Here is a 24,782-nt window from a genome sequence, read left to right as displayed (position 1 = left end):
CTTGCCTCCATTAATACCAGCTACATGCCCTCTGATAAAAGAAATGGGAATAAAGGTATTAAAAACCCATCATCCAGGCAGTCAGCTGACTTGTTTGAGGTCAGAATGCATCAAATATCCCTGATACTGTGCAAGTTAAAGCCAGTCTATGAGGAAGCTTGTGGTGACTGCACCTGGCCAATTCCAGAAGAAGCGAAAACTGCTGCCTGGTTTAGAAGGGAGTTACTATGACTTTTGGGGGCGTCCTTTATTAAGAAATAAACAAAATATATAAACAAAAGGGCAGAAAGCATACAGGAACATTCTTAACCAAGGAAAAGAAAATGCAAAGGTCTTCCACAACTTCTTGAACAGAGTTCTGGAACACAATTTTGTCAGTTGACTGCTTACAGAATAAGCAAAAAGGTCTGAGGAAGAATCTTGGAAGAGTCCCTAACTCTGTTTCCATTTACGAGGGTCTGCCCTGGTCCAGGTTCAGCTCGTCTGCCACACCATCTTGCTCTTACAGAATATAAGATATCTTTAGAATGAGACTGTGCTGTAAAACTATATCCCATGCTAACATGGACAGTCTGTATAAGAGGGTGAGATATGGTTCCCCCTTGCACATATACCGCATCAATGTGACACTGTAAACGCCTGAAGAGGTTCCAGGCACCACACAACTTAATGAGTTTAGTGCACTTAAGAGCTAGCACCTCCTTTATGTTTATGAGTTTTGACCAGTCTTCTCACAAAGATCTTGCACTTTCATGCCTATTGACATTGCCAAGCAAGTTTGAGGTATCCATTGGGACCGACACTTTTGGAGTAGGAGAGAATGGAAAAAAGTACAGTTGTGTACACTTACCATAAATGTAAATGTTAATTGTGTATTCACTGTTGCAGTCATTACATTTGGGTAAATTCCCAAAGCTAAGGCAGGGAGGAGGAAGTTAGAGAGCATTAGGACCAGCTATTACGCCCTGCAAGACTGCAGTGGCAAAACCAGCTCTGCATTTAGAAAAGATAGACAAGTGGTAATGCTTGGTGAAGGTATGTAGAGTGCCCCAGGTAGCAGCTTCTAGGATGTTCCTGGTAGGGACACCTTTGAAAAGGCTGTAGAGGCAGATGTAGCCCTGGTGGAATGTGATCTCATCTCCCTGGAGGGGTAGGTTTTTCATGTTGCTTATAGCAGAAAAGAATGCAATGGCATATCCACTTAGAAATTGTTTGCTTTGAAATGGCCTTCCCCTCTGCCCTGCAGCAAAGACAACAAGCAGCTGTTCAGTTGTTCTGAGACTTAGTTCTGTCCAAATAAAATCTTAGTTGTCTGTGCACGTCCAAAGAGTGCAGTATTCATTCTCCTTTGTTCTGTGGATTTGGAAAAAAGGTAGGCAAATGAATGGACTGATTAAGGGCCATACTGGATACCACCTTGGGCATAAAGGATTGGTCCTGAGGGACACCCTGTCAGCATGGAAGATGATGAAGGGCTCCACCGCCATGTGGACCTGAAGTTCAGACACTCTTCTTGCTGAAGTGATGGCTAGAAGGAAAGCAGTTTTCCAAGAAAGGAATTTCAACTTTGCAGTTGCAGCTGGCTGAAAAGGAGGAACCGTGAGCTTTTCCAATACAAAGTTAAGGTCCCAGGCTGGAGAAGGGGCTCTCCTGGGTGGTCTTAGATTTTTGGCCCCTCTGAGAAACTTTCAGCAGGGGCGAGAGAAGAGGGGTGGCTCAGTATTATAATGTGTTGAAATGGCAGAAGCATGAATCTTAACTGATGAGAAAGATAGGCCCTTGTGGAGCATTTCTGTTAAACAATCTAAAATACGAGTTAAGTTAGGCACAGTGGTGTCCATCCGCTGAGCCCAGCTCCAGGAACTGGAGCTGGGCTCAGCGGATATATATATATATATATATATATATATATATATATATATATATATATATATATATATATATATATATATATATATATATATATATATATATATATATATTTTTTTTTCCACTTTTCTAAATAGGATTTTCTAGTACTAGGCCTCCTTGCCCAAGAATGACATCCCACACCTGCTGAGGGTTGCTAGAGGTGAGTTCAGGGAATTAGCCAGGCTGCAATGTTCAGGGTTCGAAGCTGAGGGCGCAGAATCTGGCCCACTCGCTGGTACAATAGGGTAGGGGTCTGAGACAGGTGCCATAGTTGTAGCCTCCTTGCCCAAGAATGACATCCCACACCTGCTGAGGGTTGCTAGAGGTGAGTTCAGGGAATTAGCCAGGCTGCAATGTTCAGGGTTCGAAGCTGAGGGCGCAGAATCTGGCCCACTCGCTGGTACAATAGGGTAGGGGTCTGAGACAGGTGCCATAGTTGTAGCACTGTCAGACTGCACAAAAGGGGGTACCAGTCCTGGCATGGCCAGTTTGGTGCAATCAGCATTGCCCTTGGCTTGTCCCACTTGATCTTTAGAAGAACCCAAGTACCAGCAGACTGGCGACTAGTAGAGGCAGGGGGGGGGGGGCACAGACTGCGGCTTTCCCAAGAAAAAGGACAGGGCATCCACTTTCCAAGCTCGACTGAGGCGTTCTGGTGCAGAATTTGTTCAGCTGGTAGTTCTGAGGAGAGGCAAACAGGTCTACCTCTGGTGTCCCTCATTTGTTCAAGAGCTTGAACATTTTGGGCTCCAGTTTCCATTTGTGTGGGTCCATGAGATTTCTGCTTAAGTAGTCTGCCAATGAATTTAGTTTGCCTGGCAGGAATTGAGCTTGTAGGTTCACTTGGTAGCTTAAGGCTGTGTTCCACAGAGCCATGGCTAGTCTGCAGAGTGGGTAGGAATGGGGTCCCCCCTGCTTAAGTACCACATAACTGTGGTGTTGTCTGTCTTTACCAATAGTTATCCTGGAATAAGGTGGTCTTTGAAGGCTGTTAGAGCATTCTGTACATTTTTGATTGATATGCAAGTGCATCTGTTTTGGGTTCCATTTCCTCTGAATGCACAGCCCTGCCATATGAGCCCCCCATGCACAGTCTGATGAGTCTGTTAGGGTTTGGGGGGTAGAGTGAAAGGGAGTCCCTTGTTGTGGTAGCAGGCCGCTGCCCACCAAAGGAACTCTGCCCTTAGACAAGGAATGATGGGAATCATTGTTTCCAGGTCTTGAGAATGCTGACACAATAGACTTTTTAGATACCACTGAAGTTTCCTCATATGCAGTCTTGCATATGGAATTAACAGAATGCAAGAAGCCATGAACCTCAGGGCTTACAGAATTTTCCTTGCAGATAGCTGGGTTTTTCTGGCCAGTAGGTTGTCAAATTTGTTTCTCCGGAGTGAGGAATGCCATCTGGTAAGCTGTGTTCAAGCTTGCTCCCAGGAATACAATCTGTTGTCAGGGTAAAAGGTGTGATTTCTTCTCATTAATAGTGTACCCCAGAGAGGTTAGAAGTCTCTTTACAAAATCCAGGTGTTGTAAAACCAAGTCCTGACTATCTGCCTGAATCAGGCAATCATCCAAGTATGGGTAAATCTTGATACTTCTCTGCCTGCAAAATGCAATGGCTGAAGCTAGGCACTTTGCGAATACCCTGGGTGCAGTAGATAAGCTAAAGGGAAGTGCAGAGAACTGATGGTGCATGGAGCCTGCCCTGAAACGTAGGCATTTTTTGCAGGTTTATCTTCTTTTCAGTCTAGAGTTGCCAGCCAGGCATCCTTGGCTAGCATAGGAAGAAGCTGTGGAGTTAGCATTTTGAATTTTGGAACCACCAGAAAGGTGTTGAGAATAGCCTGGTCCAGGATATTACGGCAGGAGTTTTTTCTGGGAACCAGGAACAGTCTAATAAAAACCTTGTCCCCTTTGTTCTGCTGGGACAGGTTGAATAGCCCTGATACGGAGGAGAGAAAGCACTCGTTTTTCGGCCTCTGCCCACTGATTTGGGGGGAGGTCTGGCCATCCACTTGGGGTTGGGCGTTAGTGGAATCTGTATCCTAGGGAAACAGTTTAAAACCCATTTGTCTTGGGTAATGAGTTACCAGTTTTTTTGCATGTAGGGCAAGCTTTCCTCCTAAGGGAGCAAGCAGTTGAGCAAAGCTAGGAAGAGTTAAGGACGAGTCATTGTGCCATTTTTCGATAGGGGTGGCTTACTACTCCCAGCTTTGGAAGTGGGAGCCCCCCACTGCTTAGATCTGTGCATAGCCTGAGACTGAAGTCTTAGTATCTGCTGCTCCTGGGTTTGGACTGAAAGCCTGGAAGGGACTGGAAAGGACCAGTTCTTTGAAGGACAATGCCTACTGAATCTAGGTGGCTGTACTTGTAAGAAATCTAACAGTTTGCATAGATTTAGCTTTTTCCCCCATCCTTTTGAGGACTACTTCTGCTTTGTTGCCAAAAAGACGCTCTTTAAGGGTGCATCCAGTAATTTGGCTTTAACATGATCTGGCAAGTTTTGTTCCTTAAGCCAAGCATGCCTTCCAAGTACAGACCCAGCGACAGCAGCCCTGCAAGATGCTTCTAAAGCATCAAAGCCACATTGCAAAATGTTAGCAACTTGGTCAGCAGAATGCATTAACTCTTGTAAATCTGTGTTCAGCACAGTTAGGAATCAACATCATTTTCTGCTTACGTAGTTCCATAATATACTGCTGATACTTTTAACATATGAAACTGGCAATTTAAAGCCCTAACAGCCAAAGTAGCAGAAGTGTATACCTTCTTACTCCATCTGTCTAAAGCTCTAGAATCCCTATCAGAAGGGGTCGGATTTTTGGCAGTAGTAGCCTTAATACCTTTTGGTCCTTGGGAAATGGTCTCTGGAGCTGCAGTAGGATTTGAAGAGGAATTTGAGATAGTCAGGTACTCTAATACCCATCAAGTTTCCTGGGAGCTGGAGGCAAAGTGTCTGGGGTAAGGCCAGGCCGAATTCCAGGAAAACATCATAAACAATCTCCAGAACAAGAGGGAGAGCTACAGGCCTGTGCTGAGGCAATAGTAAAAATTCTCCAAGTCTCTTTTTGGACTCCGAATAGTACATGCTTTCCCAACAGAAATGCTCCCCAAGGGTATGGAAGGTTTCACCAAAAGAAAAATCTTCTGGAGGGGAAACGGGGGGAATGGAAACCTCTGCATCAGAATCCTCCTAAGTAGATAAGGGTAAATCCTAGTAGTCAGAAGGAATCAGATTCCTGATCAAAAGAATCAGGAAAGAAAATCGGTTCTAGGTCACTGAGGGGGAAGGCTGGCTTCCCCTAATTAAGGTAATAAGATCTTCAGCTATTCTAATCATTTGTTTTTGAGGCATATGGGCCTGAGAATGTGCTTTGGTCGTTGGCTTTTAAGGCGTAGTATGAGCTTTAGGCCAGAGGAAAAGGGCATTCTTAGCTTGAAACAAAGTCGGTTTAATATGAAAATCGGTAGGCCTGCATACACACTCAGAAGCCGGTAACTTGCACAGCAGCTCTGGACCTATCCAAGGTAGAGACATCTGCAGGTTCCATAGGTGAAGGAGCATCTCGCAGCATACCTGACTCAGAATGAGTCTCAGTAGAGGCCTGCAAATCTGTAGTGGTGGGTATCAGGGGCTGCAAAAGCGCCTCACTGTGTACCGGCAGACTGGTGACTAGCTTAACGGAAGCACCGTTGGCAGTTTTGGACCTACGTGGTCTGCCCCAGTCTTTATCCTTACGTTTTTTCAGATGATCAGTAGTCTGATGGATTAACCAAGCCATTTGAGTACGGAGATAAAGTACAGTTTTGTACCCACCATAAATGTAGATGTTAAGAGTGTAAACACTGCTGCAGTCATTACACTTGGGTTATCCTGCCGTCATGCGGTTCCCCAGTCGGCCAGAGTTCCAAAGTCTCGATCCAGCGTCGGTTGCTGTCGCCTCCTCCCTGACGTCAGTACGACAGGGGTATATAAGATGCAGCCGACACCATTTTCTTAACTTTTTCTTGCCCCAGATGTCAGGTGCCCCCAAATAGGTAGGCAATTCAAACTGCTAATAAAACATACATAAGAAAAGCAAACACCTTTTCAGTTACCAGCAAATGCTCCCCACAGGTAGTAAAGGGTAGAAGGCATAGGTACGTACCAGCAAGTAAGAGGGGAAGGAGGGAGGGTAACCTGTACTGCAGCAGTGCACTCAAACCTACATTTATGGTAGGTACAAAACTGTACTATGTTCATCGTGTTACACTGCTGCAGTCATTACACTTGGGTTGAATCCCAAAGCTGAGGTAGGGTGGCTGGTTCTAGAAGGCATTAGGTGTGGCTATAAGGACCTGCAGCACAGCAGTGGCGAAGCCAGCTCTGGATTTAGAGTATAAAGGCAGATGGTAATGCTTGGCGAAGGTATGCACAGAACTCCATGTTGCTGCTTCCAAAATATCCCTTGGTAGGTACTCCTCTGAGGTAGGCAGTTGAAGTGGCTGTTGCCCTGGTGGAGTAAGATCTAATGCTGCTAGGAACAGCTTTCCCATGGTGAGTATAGCAGAAATGTATACAATGTCCTATCCATTTTGAGACTGTTTTGAAATGGCTTTTCCCTGTGCTCCTGCAGCATTTGCTACCAATAACTGCTCAGATTTTCTGAAAGCTTTGGTTTTGTCCAAGCAGAAGCGTAACTGCCTGTGAATGTCCAAAGAATGTAGTAGTCTCTCCCTTTGTTCTGTGGTTTTGGATAGAAAGTTGGCAGGTGAATAGTTTGGTTTAGAGCCACACTTGACACCACCTTTGGCATAAACGTAGGGTTAGTTCTTAAAGACATCCTGTCCTGGTGGAAAATGAAATGGCTGAGGCGTGGATCTTGACAGATGAGAAGGAGAGGCCCTTGTCCAGCATCTCAGTTAAATATTGAAGTATCTGAGGAATGTTTGGGACAAGAGGGTCAAGGCTGTGCACCTGGTGCCAGGCACAGAATCTTCGATTTATCAGAGTAGGCTTCCCTGGTGCTACGCCTTCTGGCCTCCAGAATGACATCCATAACAGCTTTGGAGAGAGGCATTGCTTGCTTGACTAAGGAAGTTTCCAAGCAGCTAGGTTTAACATCTTTAGCTGGCTGTGAAGTATCCAACTGTTGTGCTGTGTCAGCAAATGTGGGATTTGAGGCAAAATCCAGGGTGGTTCTTGTGCCAAGTTCTTTAAGATTGGGTACCAGTGCTGGCGTGGCCAGTCTGGTGCAATCAGGATCATCTTTGGCTCTTCTTGCCTGGCTTTTATGAGTACCTTTGGAAGGAGAGGTAAAGGCGGAAAACTGTATACTTGCAGGTTTTTCCAGCTGAATGAGAGGGCATCTACTTTCCATGCTTGTGGATGGTAATTTTTTCTGCAGAATTTCTGTGGCTGGCAGTTCATTGGGGATGCAAACAGATCTATGTCCGGGCTCCACCATTTTTGTGTTCTCATTCTGAATATTTGTGGATTCAATTCCCATTCGTGGGGATCCATGATGTTTCTGCTTAGGTAGTCTGCCAGTGTGTTTTTCGCTCCTGGCAGGAATTGTGCTTGCAGATGAACTTGGTAGTCTAGAGCTGTGTTCCACAAGGTCATGGTCTGCAGAGGGGGTAGGAGTGTGTGCCCCCTTGCTTGTTTATGTACCACATGACTGTGGTGTTAGTCTGTCTTTAGTAGTAGTTGTCCTGGATGCAGCAGGTCCTTAAAAGATATAAGTGCATTTTGTACAGCTAGCATCTCCTTTTGATTGATGTGAAGATGCCTTTGCTCTGTGGGCCACTCGCCCTGAATACATTTTCCTGCCATGTGTGCTCCCCAGGCGCAATACGATGCATCTGTTGTCAGTGTTTGCCTGGCTGTGGGTTGAGTAAAAGGCTGCCCCTTGTTGAGGTGACAAGCTTGAGCCCACCATCGAAACTCCTGTTGGAGGAAAGGAATTAGTGGTATAACTTGTTTCCAAACTTTGACAGTGTTGAGACCATACACTCTTTAGGTACCATTGTAGTTTCCTCATATGCAGTCTGGCATATGGAATTAGTAGTATGCAATATGCCATATAGCCCAAGGCCTGCAGAATTTTTCTTGCAGGGAGTTGGGTCTTTGCCATCAATTGAAAGTATTGAGTCAGTTGTCCTTGCTTGTCTGGCAAGAGATAAGCCATCTGGGCCGTTGTGTTTAAGCTGGCACCCAGGAATATCATCTGTTGTGAGGGCACTAATTTTGATTTTAGTTTACTGTGTACCCCAGGCAACTTACCTTTTTTACGAACGCCAGATGCTTTAGAAGAATGTCCTTGCTCTCTGCTTGAATCAGGCAGTCGTCCAGGTATGGATAAATTTGAATTCCTTTTTGCCTGTAAAATGCAATTACTGGTGCCAGGTACTTTGTGAAGACCCTGGGCGCAGTAGATAAGCCAAAGGGCAGTGTAGAGAATTGATAGTGCATTGCACCAGCTAGAAATCAGAGGCATCTTCTGCAGTTTTGTCCGAGAGGGACATGCAGGTATGCCTCCTGGAGGTCCAGCGTCATGAGATGAGAGTTCTTGCCCAGCATGGGAAGAAGCTGCTGTAGTGTCAACATTTTGAATCAAGTGTTTAGAGAGGAAAGGTCCAGAAAGGGTCTTCAGGCTTTGTCTTTTCTGGGAACCAGTAAGAGTGGAGTAAAATCCTTGTCCTTGCTCCTGTGGTGGTACCTTTTGAATAGCTCTCATGTCCATGAGTGCTGTAAATTGTTTTTTGAGCCTCTGCCCATTGATTTGGTGGTAGATTTGGCATTCCTTGTAACCTTGGCAGAGTGTGAAAGTGAAACCTGTAACCTTGAGATACAATGTCGAGAACCCACTTGTCTTTGGTGATGCAATGCCAACTGTGATAGAAAAGTGCCAGGTTTCCTCCTAAGGGGGCTGCCAAGAGAGCAGTTTGGCAGCTGTAGTGGGAAGTCATTGAGGCTGCTTTTTGTAAGGTTGTGGCCTGTCTTCCCCTTCTTTCTGGCCTGGTGTACCCCATTGTCGAGGCCTGTAAGGACCTTGTGCTTGACCTCTACCTCGGATGTCTGTATCTGCTCCTTTGAGGTCTGTCTGACTGGAAAGGACCAATTCTTTGTTGGCCAATTTCTGCTAAAACGAGGAGGCTGAACCTGTAAGAAATCCTTCACTGTTTGCATAGATTTTGCCTTATCCTCCATCTTCTTTAATACCTCCTCTGCCATAACTCCAAACACATCCCGCTGAAAAGATGCATCCAATAATTTTGCCTTAACATGATCTGGTAACTTATGTTCTTTTAACCAAGCATGCCTTCTAATGACAGAGCCTGTAACTGCTGCTCTACAGGAGGCCTCTAAGGAATTAAACCCACATTGCAAAGTATTTTCCCACTTGTTCAGCCGCATGCATTTCTTTAAAATTAGGAGGATCTGAATCTGAAAGCATCTTTTGTTTCAACTGAGACATCAAAAATTGCTGATATTTATCATGTGGAACTGGCAATTTAAGGCTCTCATTGCTAAAGTTGCAGACGTATATACTTTCTTTCCCCATCTGTCTACTGCTCTGGAATCTCTGTCAGAGGGAACTGGGTTTTTAGCCGATGAGGCCTTAATCCCTTTGGGTCCCTGAGAAATAGTTTCAGGGTCAGCAACAGGGCTTTTATACAGAAATGTGAGAGAGAGTCAGGTACTCTGTAATATCTATCAGGTTTAACTGGGGCTGGAGGTAAGGTGTCAGGGTTTAAGCTGGATCCAGTGTACACATCATCCACAATATCTAACACTGGCGGAAGAGCAAGGGGGTCTGTGTTGAGGCAATAAAAGGAAGTCTGAGCCTTTTCTTGGATTCTGAGTAATCCTGACCTTCCCAATGGAAATGCTCCCTCATGGTATGCAAGGTCTCCCCAAAGGAATATTTCTCAGCCGAAGAGGCTGATGGAATTGATTCCTCAGCATCGGAATCCTCATAAGGGATTAAGGAATATCCTAGGTCTGAGGATGAATCTGAAGAAATGGACACCTGGTTGGAAGATTTATAGTCTGCATCCTGTCTGGGCCTTTTATCAGGAGGGGGATGGGACCCTCTGATCAGGGTGATTAGGTCTTCGGCCATTTTGAGCATTTGTTTCTTAGGCATGGAAGCCTGCCGTGGAGAATGCTGTATCTGTTTTTTGTTTTTAAGGGGGCCTTAGACTTAGCAGAGGGTTTAATTGTTAACTGGGTGGGTCTAAAAACACCCTCTGAAGCTGTGGATTGCTCAGCTACTTCAGCTCCCTCTGAAGGGTTAGTTTCGATAGGGTGAAAACCTAGAGCGTCCACAGGCCCAGCCAGCTCCACATGGGAGTTGGAGGCGGTCTGTGGTTCTGTGGAAGTGGTTGTCAGGGGCTGCGAAGGCACCTTGCTGAAAACAAACCGGAGAACCGGCGACCAGCCTAGAAGAGGCCTAGTCAGTTTTGGGCTTTGGATGCCCGTCCTTGTCTTTGCGCTTTTTATGTATTCCGGTCGTCGGAAGTTCCGACTGCATGGTGTAATTGAATTTTCTGCCAAAATAATGTCGGGCAAAACCAAACCGACGTTTAGTAGTGTGCTTGTTAAATCTAGCAAAAAACAAATGAGTGACGTCGTGGTCTTGGCCTAGGCATGGAATACAATAGGAGTGGAAATCCTTAGGAGGTATTTGCTTCTCACAAGAAATACAGTTAACTTTTACTGACATTGGTCTGAGGCAAGAAAAAGTTTCCATAATGGGGTACTTAAGCTTTGTAGAAGACTCCGGTTCTGGATTAGGATCTCAGGAGTCGGCCGACCAGCACTTGCTAACTGCTTCTGCTTCAGGCACCGCGCGGCAAGAAAGACTAGAAAATGGTGTCGGCTGCATCTTGTATACCCTTGTCGCACTGACGTCAGGGAGGAGGCGACAGCAACCGACGCTGGACCAAGACTTTGTAACTCAGGCCGACTGGGGAACCGCCTGATGGCAGGATAACCCAAGCGTAATGACTGCAGCAGTGTAACACGAACATCTAACGTATTTAGCTACAAAAATAGCCAGACTACGAATAGTTTGAGCATTGAACAAAGCACAAAACAGAGGGATGTCGTGGTCTGGGCCTAAACAGGTGACACAGTAAGAATGAAAATCTCTATGATGTAATTTGCTTTCCACAGGCAAGACAATTGTTAATTTTTTCTGACATCGGTTAGGACAAGAAAAAAGGGTCCCCAATGGGGTACCCATCTTATTTGGAAATTTCAAGTCTGAAACTCTGAAATGAAAATTTCGGGAGTCAGCCGACTGGCACTTGCAAACTGCTTCTGCTTCGGGCACTGCACGGCAAGAAAGATTGATGCAATGGCATCAGCTGCATGTTTTACACCCCTGATATCTGACATCATGGAAGAGGCGGCAGCATCCGATGCAAAAATCCAAAGACTTTGGTATTCAGACCTGCTGAGGGCTACCTGCAGGCAGATAACTCAAATGTGATGACTGCAACAGTGAAACACGAAGAACATCAGGAGGGATAGCCAAGCGTCTGTGCTGTGATGAATCTAAAAATTTCCCCGAGTCTCTTTACAAAGACTTAAACTTCGGAAACAAAAACTCAGGTAGCGGCCGACTGGTACTTGTGCGAACTGCTTCTGCTTTTGGCTCCTCTACAAGAAAGACTGATGTAATGGCGTCGGCTGCCTGTTTTTATACCACTGATGAGCTGACGTCAGTCCTGAAGCAACAGCAACCGATGCAGAAATACTAAGCCTCTGGTATTCAGGCTGAGAGCTACCCCTGGCAGGATAACCCAAGTGTGATAACTGCAACAGTGAAACATGAAGAACATCTACTTAGTGAATAACCACGTATTGGGTGCAGAAGGAGAAAAGCCAGTCCCTGGAACCATGTATAATGCAAGTGCAGATAGAATGGTTTCAACGTATACAGGTCGAAGCCTGACATAGTGACAGTGGTTCAGAGGGGATAAGGATCAATGCTGGTGCCGATCTATTGACATCAACTACTAGAACCCTAGCTGATCTATTGACAAACTACTAGAGCCCTAGCAGCCTTCAGCACTTAAAGGCTTGGAGCCAAAGTTACTTCTATAAAGAAAACCACTACTGCCACTCCCCATCAATGTAAAATAGTACCAATGGAGGAATGTGCAGCAGCATCATCAGCTTTGAAACAGCTGATGCCAATACAAGTCCCAGAATGCAGGAGACCTCTTGCCATTACACACATTCGGGGAGAAGGCAGGCACCCAACAAAATATGAGCTTTTACTAGTACCTTCATCATTTTCTCCAATCAAGGCAGACACAGACTGCAAAGAGATGTAAAAGTGTGAACTAACAATGAAAAGGATGACCTAGAATCCTAGGATTGAGAATTATTTTGCTAATGAAAAACTTTTGAAAATAGGAGGATCAGGAACTACATATACCCCTGAGAAACTGTTGAGGTCCCTTGCATGCTCCCAAGACACTGTAGAAGAAATAACCAGTGGAGGGAACCCTCCACCCTGCATACCTTATCCAAAGCAGGGGGAGGGCTTGCCTAACCCTCTTGGGACCCCGCCCATCCTCCAATTTTCCTTTTTTCTTTCCAGGGGTCGAAGCTGGTGGAATCATGCAACAGCCCTTTCAGAACCAAACTATTTCTACTTTCCTGCAGAATATGGGTGACAAACTTTCTGCAAATATTGCACTCTGAATCAAGGTAATCTAACCCAATCATGAAGAGGCTTGGACCCCTGTTTTGAATTGAGAAAAGCTAGCAGCCTTAACCTTGGCCATAAACACTACAGCAATTGAAACAGAGCAATTGCAAATGCAGTAAAGTGCAAAACTCTGATATTGACTGACTACACATTAAAATCAATATGGCAACTACAGCAAGAAGCAAAAACAACTAAATTTTCAAGTGACACTAACAAGCAGCCTGAAGTGAAAAGTGGTACAAAATGAAATAATCTGACTTGAGTACTGAAGAAAGTACAGTTGTGTACCTACCATAAATGTAGAGGAGTGTATTCACTGTTGCAGTCATTACACTTGGGTTATCCTGCTGGCAGGAGACCCGTAGTCGGCAAGAGTTCTAAAGTCTTGGTCCGGCGTCGGTTGCTGTCGCCTCTTCCCTGATGTCAGAGCGCCAGGGGTATAAAAGTTGCAACAGATGCCATTTTCTTCAGTTTTTCCTGCCCCAGATGTCAGGTGCCCCCAGATAGGAAGGCTGAAAGGAAATAAATATGCCAAACTATGCATATATTACTATAAACATTTCATCTACAAGCAAATATACCACATAGGTTGTATAGAGTTGAGAAGTGCAGAATAGTTCCAGCAAAGAGGGGGATGGTGGGTAACCTGGACTGCAACAGTGAATACACTAACCTCTACATTTATGGTAAGTACACAACTGTACTATGTTCGTGTTTCACTGTTGCAGTCATTACACTTGGGTAGAGTCCCAAAGCTGAGGTTGGGTGGCTGGGTCTAGATTGGATTTGGCGAGGCTAACAAACCCTGCAGAACTGCGGTGGCAAAGCCTGCTCTGAATTTGGAGTATAGAGGTAGGTGGTAGTGCTTGGTAAAAGTCTGCACTGAGCTCCAGGTTGCAGCTTCTAATATGTCTTTGGTTGGTACCCCTCTGAGGAAAGCTGCTGAAGTGGCTGCTGCTCTGAATGATGCGCAACGCCCTTAGGTACAGATTTGCCATGTTGTGCATAACAGAAGCAGATGCAGTGGGATCACTTCTGTGCCTCTGCTAGTCAGTGGCACAGGAAAATAACTTTCTTGGGTGGCGTAAGCCAGGGAACCTTGTTGGCTAGGCTTGTGTAGGCCCTTGGGTCGATAGCCTGGTACCTACCTATGAACCTATCCATTTGGAGAGGTCTGCTTTGTAATAGGCTTTCCTTGTGATCCTGCAGCATATGCTACAAACAGTTGCTCAGTTTTTCTGAAAGCTTTTGTTTTGTCCAAGTAAAATCGTAGCTGCCTGTGTATATCCAAAGCGTGCAGAAGTCTTTCCCTTTATTCTGGGGATTTGGGTAGAAAGTAGGCAAATGGATGGTTTGGTTTAAGGCCACATTGGAGATCACTTTTGGCATTAATGTTGGGTTTGTAATAAGAAACCCTGTCTTGATGAAAAATGAGGAAAGGTTCTACAGCCATCAATGCCTGTAACTGAGACTCTTCTTGCTGAAGTTATTACTAGGAACAGAGCAGTTTTCCATGACCGGAATTTAAGATCAGCTGCGCTGGCTGGTTCAAATGGAGGCAGCGTTAGTTTTTCTAAAACAAAATTGAGGTTCCAAGTAGGTACCGGTGCTCTTCTAGGGGGCCTTATATTCTTTGCCCCTCTGAGGTACTGTCGTAGTAGAGGAGGTGAAAAAAATATGAGGACCCGCATTGTAATGAGCTGAAATAGCAGAGGCATGGATTTTAATAGATGAAAAAGATAAGCCTTTGCCCAACATATCAGTCAAGTACTGCAAAATCGGAGGTAATATTAGGGACCAGTGGGTCGAGCCCTTGTGCCTGGTTCCAAGCACAGAATCTCTTCCATTTTTCTGCATAAGATTTCCTAGCGCTGGGCCTCCTGGCTTCCAAAATTACATCCATAACAGCTTTGGAGGGAGGTGCAGTCTGAGTGGCTACATTATTCACCATGCTGACAGGTGTAAGGTTCTGAGTTGACTGTGCAGAATCTGATTGTTTTGCTGTGTCAGATGACGAGGGATTTGAGGAAGAGGCCAAGGTGGGCCTTGGGACAAAGTCTTTAGGACTGGATACCAGTGCTGGTGTGGCCAGTTTGGTGCAATCAGGATCATTTTTGGCCTCTCGTCTGACTTTTAGAAGTACCTTGGTGAGAAGAGGCATCGGAGGGAAGGCAGAGACTGTCAGGCTTTTCCAGCTGAATGATAGAACATCCACTTTCCATGCTTGAGAGTGACAAGTCCTTGCACAAAATGTATTTGGCAATTGTGAGGGGAAGCAAAATGATCTAGGTCTGGGCATCCCCACTCCCTTGTTATGTTGAACACTTGTGGATTTAGCTTCCATTCGTGAGGATCCATGAGATTTCTGCTTAGTTCATCTGCCAGTGTATTTTTTGTTCCTGGCAGGAATTGTGCTTGCAGATGTACCTGGTAGGTCAGTGCCGTGTTCCACAAAGTCATGGCTTGTCTGCATAGAGGGTAGGAATGCGTGCCCCCTTGCTTATGTACCACATAACTATGGTATTGTCCGTCTTGATTAAATAGTTTTCCTGGATGTATTGGGTCCTTGAAGGCTGTCGGGGCATTTTGTTCAGCTAGCATCTCTCTCTGATTGATGTGAAGATGCATTTGTTCCCTGGGCCACGTGCCCTGTATACATTTTCCTGCCATATGTGCTCCCCAGGCATAATCCGATGCATCCGTTGTTACTGTCTGCCTGGCTGTAGGTAAAGTGAAAGGCTGTCCCTTGTTGCGGTGACGGGCCTGGGACCACCATTGAAACTCCTGTTGTAAGCAGGGGATCAAGGTTATGATTGTCTCTAGGCTGCGACAATGCTGAGTCCAAACACTTTTTAGATACCATTGTAGTTTCCTCATATGCAGTCTGGCATATGGAATTAGTAGAATGCAGCATGCCATGAACCCCAAGGCCTGCAGGATTTTCCTTGCAGATAAGTGGGTTTTTATTGTCAAACTCTTGAAGTAAGTAGTCCGTTGCTTTCGTTTGTCTGGCGTGAAATAAGCCATCTGGGAGTTGTATTTAGGCTTGCACCCAGGAATATTATCTCGAGAGGGCACTAGTTTCTATTTCTTTTCGTTTACTGTGTACCCTAGGCCAATTAGTAATCTTTACAACCGCTAGAGGTTTTAGGAGAATGCCTTTGTTCTCTGCTTGAATTAGGCAGTCGTCCAAGAAGGGATATATCGGAATTCCTTTTTGTCTGCAAAAAGCAATTACGGGTGCCAGGCATTTTGTGAAGATCCTGGGCACAGTAGATAAGCCAAAGGGCAGTGCAGAGAATTGGTAATGCAATGAGCCAGCTATGAATCTGAGGTATCTTCTGCAAGATTGCCCGATTGGGACATACAGGTATGCCTCTTTTGGGTCCAAAGTTACGAGCCAAGCCTTCTTGCCCAGCATGGGCAGTAGCTGCTGCAGAGTCAGCATCTTGAATTTTGGAACTTCCAGAAATGTATTTAGTATAGACAGGTCCAGTACTGGTCTCCAGGTTTTGTCCTTTCTGGGTACTAGGAAGAGTCTGGAGTAAATTCCTTGCCCCTGTTCTTGTTGCGGTACTTGTTGAATGGCCCTTATGTCCATGAGGGCCGTAATTTGTTTTTGTGCCTCTCCCATTGATTGTGTGGCAGGTCTGGCATACCTTTTGACCTTGGTAGTGTGTGGAAATGGAACCTGTAGCCTTGGGACACTATGTTCAGGACCCATTTGTCTTGTGTAATCCTTTGCCAATTTGTGGAGAAAAGTGCTAGTTTTCCCCTAAAGGGGCTGCAAAAGAAGAGTGCTTGGATCTGGTAGAGGAAAGTCATTGGGACCGTTTCTTGTAAGGTTGTGATTTGTCTTCTCCGCTTTTGGAGGTAGGAGCACCCCATTGTTTAGGCCTGTATGAGCCTTGGGGCTGACCTCCGCCTCTGGGACGCCTGTATCTGCCTCTTTGTGGTCCGACACTGGAAAGGACCAAGTTTTAGAAGGCCAGTTTCTGCTAATCTGGGTGGTTGTACCTGTAAGAAATCCTTGACTATTTGCACGGATTTTGCTTTATCCTCCATTTTTTTCAATACCTCTTCTGCTTTAGAACCAAACAAAGTATCATGCTGTAATGGTGCATCTAATAATTTTGCTTTAACATGATCAGGCAGATTTTGTTCCTTTAACCAAGCATGCCTTCTAATAACAGAACCTGTAACAGCGACCCTGCAGGAGGCCTCCAGTGAATCATAACCACATTGCAAAGTATGCTTTCCCACTTGTTCAGCTGCATGCAACATATCCTGCAATTCCTTGTTTTCTGAACATTCAGTACTTGTCAACATTTTCTGTTTAAGCAGCGACATTAAATATTGCTGATATTTAAGCATATGAAACTGACAATTTAAGGCCCTTACAGCCAGGGTAAGGAAAGTGTAGACCCCCCCCCAATCTGTCTAGTGCCCTGGAATCCCTATCAGAGGGGACAGGGTTTTTTGCAGTGGAAGCTTTAACCCCCTTGGGACCTTGTGATATAGTTTCTGGCTCAGCAGCGGGGTTTTTATACAGGAATTTATGAGAATCTGGAACCCTGTAGTATCTGTCTGGCTTAGCAGGTGCAGGGGGTAGAGTCTGGGGTCAGGCTGGACTCTGAAAATACATAGTCCACAATGTCTAGCACAGGTGGAATAGCAAGGGGTCTGTGCTGAGGAAGTAAGCAGAAAGTCTCCGAGCCTTTTCTTAGATTAAGAATAACCTTGGCTCTCCCAGTGGAAAATGTTCCCTCATGGTATGCAGGGTTTCCCCAAAAGAATAATCCTCAGGAGGAGAGGCTGAAGGAATGGATTCTTCAGCATCAGAATCCACATAGGGAAGCATGGAGTAATCTTGTTCAGGAGAGGAATCAGAGGAAATAGAAACCTGATCAGAAGAATCATACTCTTGTCTCTTGCCTAGGCCTCTTATCAAGAAGGGGTTGGGAACCCCTGATCAAAGTAATTAGGTCTTCGGCCATTTTGAGCACGTTTTTTTAGGCATGGTAGTCTGAGTAGGAGAATGCTGTACTTGTTTCTTTGTCTTTACTGCTGCTTTAGTCTTTGAAGCAGAGGGTGACTTTACATATAGTTGTGTAGATCTGAAGACACCCTCAGAAGCCGATGCCTGCTCAGTGGCTCTGGACCAATCTAAGGGAATGATTTCCGAGTATCCAATACCTTGAGTATCCAGAGGCCCAGTCGGCTCCACGTGGGAGTCGGAAGCAGCCTGTGGCTCAGAGGTAGCGGGCGCCAGGGGCTGCGAAAGCACCTCATTGAGCACAAGAGGCTTAGTCTGTTTTGGACCTCGGATGCCTATCCTTTTCCTTATCCTTGCGTTTTTTTGTAAAGTGCGGTTGTCGGCTGATCCTACGGCATTATGTAGTTAAATCTTCGGCTAAAGTAATGAAAAGCAAAATCAAACCAACGCTTGATAGTGCGTTGGTTAAATCTAGCACAAATCCGACAAGCAACATTGTGATCAGGGCCTAGGCAAGGAATACAGTAAGAGTGAAAATCCTTATGAGGTATTTGCTTCCCACAAGAAATACAATTTTTAACTTTTTCTGACATCGGTCTGGAGCAAGAAAGCTTTAATGAAGACTTCGGATCTGAAATTCTGATTTGAAAATCTCAGGAGTCAGCCGACCGGCACTTGTGAACTGCTTTTGCTTCGGGCACCACAAGGTAAGAAAGACTGAAGAAAATGGCATTGGCTGCTTCTTTTATACCCCCTGGCACACTGACGTCAAGGAAGAGGCGACAGCAACAGACGCCAGACCTAGACTTTGGAATCTGGCCGACTGCGGGTAGCCTGCCAGCAGGATAACCCAAGAGTAATGACTGCAACAGTGAAACACGATGAACATCTAAACAATCCTAAACTCCCCAGAAAATAAAGCTGATATTGTCTCTTAATAAATATCCAGATCTGAAGTGAAAAAGTATAGTGCATTAGGAAGGAGAGCTGAAAGGGGGGGGGGGGGTGTAACGCCTGGAAGAGTATTAAAAGGTGCCAAGCAAACCAGTCCCAAGGTTGAAGAGGATGGGCTGAATCATCTAAGACTAATTTTCATCAAGCTGTAGGAGCAATAAAGCTGGCTTCAGTCATTTCTCCACAAAATTATCAGACCAGCACAGCTTATTCTTTTGATATTTTCCTTTTCTTGACTCTAATGGCATCAGTCTATTGTCTCACCTGACTTGCTACAAAATACCAATTTTCCCCCCACTTGTTACTGTACTCAGTTACAACTAAACCTTCCTTCATCTCATCTCCTGCCTCTCTGTTGGACATATGCTCATACACATTCCCTACATGCACTGTTTGTTCCTTTTGCTTATTCTGTTAACCGTCTTGATTTCTTCTACTAACATCTTACTTCATCAGATGCACATCGGATCCATTCAGGCATGCACCCCAATGCAGCTTTGCTTTACTTACCAGCATTCCCACAGGAGTGAAAGGGTGAACGTCGCCAGAAGAGGACATTCACTTTTTCTTCCCAGAGGGGAAAAAAAAGGCAGCACAGCGATTCTCTGAATTTGTGCACAGTTAAGTCCATAGCTGTAGCCATTTCCAGGACAGCACATGACTTGTATAGCCACTTCCTCAGACTGTTACATTAGCATGCAGCTTCCCAAGTAAAATTTTTTCTATGCTAAAATCATCACTTGGGAGAAGAGCTGTTTCAGAATCAGAACGACTTTATAACACAGAAATATTTGGGGTTAAGGCATTGGTATCATGGTAAGCCTTCCTGAAACCCAGGGACTGTATAGAACTCAATTTAAAAACCTCTGGTAAAACCACTTAATGAAACTAAGACAGTAAACAAACTGCTGTCTGGTGTACATAATACTACAATAAGAAACTATCACAGCAAAAAGACCACTACACACTGATTTACTAAAATAAAATCAATTTTCCATCCATCTCCTAAACTACTCATTCTAATGAAAGTCACAGTGTAAAACTTACTCTGAGGAATTCTGCATCCTGAAGCTTCAATCTTTCTTCAGTGTCCTTTATTATTTTATCAATAGAAGAACTCTTCTCTGAAGCAGACTTCAAATTTGAAATAATCTCTCCTGTACACATCTTTTCTTCAGCATCAAGTTGGCCTAGAATCCTGTTCTGTTCTTCATTCAGAAGTTGATGCAAAATGCCAAATTCGGAGATGACATTTTTTCTGAGAGAGTCTATACTCTTCTGTTTACATAAAACAATAAAAAGAATATATTACTCAAAACAATTATTATAGGAACAATGACAATCAATCTTGCAAGTCTTTCCTGCAAAGTTAAAAGTGGATTCCATAGCTCTATACTGTCTGTGAAATGGTAATCAACAATTCACTGAAACTCCAGCAATTCAAAGCCCATCATTTCCAGCTTGGGAACAAGACTGGAGTCCTTACTGGGACGCATGCAAGTGGGGTTCAATTAACAGTCCAAGCACTGAAGGAGCCAAGTAGGGAGGGGGAAGAGCGAAGAGTAATGGTCCACTCACCTCTTCTGGGGAAGGGGAGTTGAGTGTTTGAAGGCAAATAGGGAAGCGCAAGTTCCCTCGTGGAGTTCGGGGAAACAATTTTCCATGCTTCACGAGAGGGGATGGGACAGGGCAGCTTGCGGACAATGCCCCTAGCAAAAGTTATGGAGGACCAGTGCAGTCAGCCCAGTGCCCACTCCACCGGCTTACCTGGCCATGCAAATGGCGAGACAAGAGTCAAGGGTTAAAAACAAATAAATAAAAACAGTTATTATTCAATGTTAATGAGTTTATTAAAATAAATTAAAAAACCTACGTAAATATTACTATTTTCTTTGCCACATTCCCTATTAGCACTGCATTAACACTGTATATACCACCGTTAACCTAAAAAACAAAACCACCAGGAAAATGATGCTTAGCAGTGCTTAGTGTCTTCACTTTACATTTCTAGTTCAGTACAAAGTGTTTAACTCTTCAATAATTGAAATGCATTTTCTTAGGTTCAATGTTATTAAATTGCGCCATGTGTACAAATCTACATGAAGCTGTCATTTGAAATTAAAGGTAAACTACAAAAAAAAATGTTTTCTTCCAACTGCATATGCAAATGAAACTACTAAATACACCATAAAATACCCCATAATACCTTGTTGCGGGAAAATGGCAAGTCTCATGTTTATTCTTCACTAAATACATACAGTTGTGTACACTTACCATAAATGTAGATATTTAAGTGCATTCACTGTTGCAGTCATCACATTTGGGTTATCTGTCTGCAGGTAGCCCTCAGCCAGCCTGAATACCAGAGTCTTGGGATTTCTGCACCGGCTGCTGTCGCTTCTTCCATGACATCAGCTCGCCAGCAGCCGATGGCATTACATCAGTTTTTCTTGCCAAAGATTCAGGTGTCCCACAATAGGAAGCAATTACATGGTGTGGAACACCCCCAGCAAAAAGCAAATACACATAGTATAAGATATGCCAAACCAAAAAGGATACGTGAAAGCAAATAATCAGGGGGCTGGAGGGAGGGTAAACAGGACCGCAACAGTGAATACACTTGAACATCTACATTTATGATAAGTGCACACAACTGTACTATGTTCTTCTTGTTTCACTGTTGCAGTCACCACATTTGAGTCGATTCCAAAAGCTAAGGAAGGGTGAAGGTAGATTAAGAAGCATTAGGGCTGGCAATCAGGCCCTGTAAGACTGCTGTGGCAAATCCAGTTCTGGATTAAGAAAAGATAGGCAAGTGGTAATGCTTGGTGAAAGTACGTGCTCCAGATTGCAGCTTCCATGATGTCTCTGGTAGGGACTCCTCTGAGAAATGCAGTAGAGGTAGATGCATCCCTAGTGGAATGTGTTCTTATCCCCTGTGGGGTATGTTTTCCATGGTGCTTGTAGCAGAAATATATGCAAGTGTGCTAACTATTTGGAAATGGTTTGCTTTGAAATGGCTTTCCCCTCTGCCCCTGCAGCAAAGGTAACTAGCAGCTGGTCAGATTTTCTGAGGCGCTTAGTCTTGTCCAAATAGAATCTAAGCTGTCTGTGCACATCCAGAGAATGCAGTACCTTTCCCCTTTATTCTGTGGATTACAGAAAAAAGTAGGCAAATGAATGGACTGGTTTAAAGCCACACTAGACACCACCTTGGGCATAAAAGAAGGGTTTAGTCCTGAGGGAAACCCTCTCCGCATGGAAGATGATGAAGGGTTCCACTGCCATAAGGCCTGCAGTTTAGACACCCTTCTTGCTGAAGTGATGGCTAGAAGTAAAGCGGCTTTCCAAGAGAGGAATTTCGACACTGTTGTAGCAGCCGGTTCAAAGGGGGAAGAGTAAGTTTTTTCCAATACAAAGTTAAGGTCCCAGGCTGGAGTGGAAGCTGTCCTTGGGGGGGGGGGGGTCTTACATTTTTGGCCCCCCTAAGGAACTGTTTTACCAGAGGATGAGAGAAGAGGGGTGGCCTCAGTATTATAATGGGCTGAGATGGCGGAGGCATGAATCTTAACTGAAGAGAAGGATAGGCCCTTGTGGAGCATTTCTGTTATACTAGATTACTTATGGGGTAAGCTGGCCACCGCTGCGCCCATCCCCTGAGACAGTCTCCAGGAACAGTATCTTTTCCATTTTTCTGACTAGGATTTTCTAGTACTAGGCCTCCTTGCCTCAAGGATGACATCCAGTACCTGCTTACTGAGGGTTGCTAAAAGTGAGCTTAAGGGATTAGCCAGGCTGCAAGGTTCAGGGTTTGAAGCGGAGGGTGCAGAATGGGGATTGAGGCAGGTGCCATGGCTGTAGCACTGTTCTGCACAAAAGAGGTTACCAGTGCTGGCGTGGTCAGTCTGGTGCAATCAGGATTGTCCTTGGCTTGTCCTGTTTGACCTTTAGTAGAACCTCAGAGGACAGGCAGAGGGGGAAAGTCATAGACTGACAGGCTTTCCCCAGGTAAAGGACATGGCATCCACTTTCCAAGCTTGACTATGGGGAGTTTTGGTGCAGTATTTGTTCAACTGATAGTTGTGAGGGGAGGCAAACAAGTCCACCTCTGGAGTCCCCCATCTGTTCCTCAAAAGCTTGAATATTTCCATGAGATTTCTGCTCAAGTCATCTGCCAATGAATTTAGTTTGCCTGGCAAGAACTGAGCTTGTAAGTGCACTTGGTTGCTCAAGGCTGTGTTCCACAGAGCCACAGCTAGTCTGCACAGTTGGCAGGAATGGGTTTCCTCCTGCTTGCTTATGTACCACATAACTGTGGTGCTGTCCGTCTTTATCAATAGTTGTCCTGAAGAGAGAGGTCTTTGAAGGCTGTCAAAGCATTCTGTACAGCTAACATTTTTTTTTGATTGATATGCAGGTGCATCTGCTTTGGGTCCCATTTGACTGAATGCACTGCCCTGCCATGTGAGCCCCCCATCCATAGTCTGATGCGTCTGTTAGGGTTTGGTCGGCAGGGGGTAGAGTGAAAGGGAGTCTCTTGTTGTGGTTGCAGGCCTCTGCCCACCAAACCAAAGAAACTCTGCCCTTAGACAAGGAATGATGGGTATTATTGTTTCCAGGTCCTGAGTGTGTTGACAACATACAAAATTTTAGATACCATTGAAGTTCTCGTATATAGTCTTGGAAGTTCTCATATATAGTCTTGCATATGGAATTAATAGAATGAAAGAGGCCATGAACCCCAGAGCTTGCAGTATTTTCCTTGCAGATAGCTGGGTTTTTGTGGCCAGTCAGTAGGTTGAAGTAAGTTGTCAAATTTTGTTTCTCTGGAATGAGGAATGCCATCTGGGAAGTTATGCTCAAGCTTGCTCCCAGAAATACAAATCTGTTGGCAGGGTACTACGTGTGATTTCTTTTCTTTGATGGTGTACCCCAGTGAGGTTAGAAGTCTCTTTACAAATGCCAGGTGCTGCAACAGCAAGTCCTGACTTTCCCCTTGAATCAGGCAATCATCCAAGTATGGGTAATTTGAATACCTCTCCGCCTGCAAAATGCAATGGCTTGAGCTAGGCACTCTGAACAACCTGGACGCAGTAAAGGGAAGTGCAGAGAACTTATGGTGCATAGAGCTTGCCCTGAAGCGCAAGTATTTCCTGCAAGATTCCCTTATAGGGATGTGCAGGTACACTTCTTTTAAGTCTACGGTTGCCAGCCAGGAATCCTTGGCTAGCATAGGAAGCAGTTTATTGGAGAGTTAGCATTCTGAATTGTAGAACCACCAGAAAGGTATTGAGAATAGACAGATCCAGGATAAGAAGCCAGGAGTTTTCTTTTCTGGGAACCAGGAACAGTCTTGAATAAAAACCTTGTCCCTTTTCTTCTGCTGGGACAGGTTGTATAGCCTTGATGCTGAGGACAGACACATACAACTTGCTTTTGGGCCTCCCTCTGGTTTGGGGGGAGGTATGACCATCCACTTAAGGTTGGAAGTGAACGGAAGTGGAATCTGTAAACTAGAGAGACAAATGTTTAAAACCCATTTGTCTTGGGTAATGCATTCCCGTTTTTCTGCATGCAGAGCAAGCTTTCCTCCTAAAGGTGCAAGTAGCTGAGCACGGCCTGGAGGAGTCCAGGATAAGTCATTGTGCAATTTTACCATAGGGGGTGCCTACTACTCCCTGCTTTGGACATGGGAGCACCCCACTGCTTAGATCTGAGCATAACCTGAGACTGAAGTCTTGGTGGTCTGCTGCCCCTGGGTTTGGACTGTAGGCCTGGAAGGAACTGGAAAGGACCAGTTCTTTGAAAGCCAATGCCTACTGAATCTAGGTGGCTGTACTTTTAAGAAATCTTTAACAGTTTGCATAGATTTAGCTTTTTCCTCCATCCTTTTGAGGACGACTTCTACTCTATTGCCAATTAGGCGCGCTTGGTTTAAGGGTGCATAAAGTAATTTTGCTTTTACATGATCTGGAAAGTTTGTTCCCTAAGCCAAGCATGCCTTCAATGTACAGACCCAGTGACAGCAGCCCCGCAAGATGCTTCTAAAGCATCAAAACCACAACGCAAAGTATGTTTCCTAAAGCAGAATGCATCAACTCTTTTAGATCTTAGTGTTCTGCACAGTCAGGAATCAACATAATTTTCTGTTTAATAAGCCCCATAATTTTAATAAAGGCCTACTGAATTTTAAAATTTTAAACCCC

At 44.8% G+C, this 24,782-nt stretch overlaps 1 protein-coding gene across 1 annotated transcript in view; it reads right to left on the bottom strand.

Moving 5' to 3' along the window:
* LOC122805432 (E3 ubiquitin-protein ligase TRIM39-like) overlaps positions 1-24,782 on the bottom strand; it is a 331,955-nt gene that overhangs the window by 197,710 nt on the left and 109,463 nt on the right. The window contains exon 3 of the mRNA XM_044075575.1: positions 19,624-19,854. Within this exon, the coding sequence (XP_043931510.1) occupies positions 19,624-19,854 (231 nt within the window). The remainder of the gene's footprint in view (positions 1-19,623; positions 19,855-24,782) is intronic.

The sequence above is a fragment of the Protopterus annectens genome, chromosome 1.part1 (genome assembly GCF_019279795.1).
Source record: "Protopterus annectens isolate FY-2018-M chromosome 1.part1, PAN1.0, whole genome shotgun sequence".
NCBI lineage: Eukaryota > Metazoa > Chordata > Ceratodontiformes > Protopteridae > Protopterus > Protopterus annectens.
This window is presented reverse-complemented; position numbering and strand designations above follow the sequence as displayed.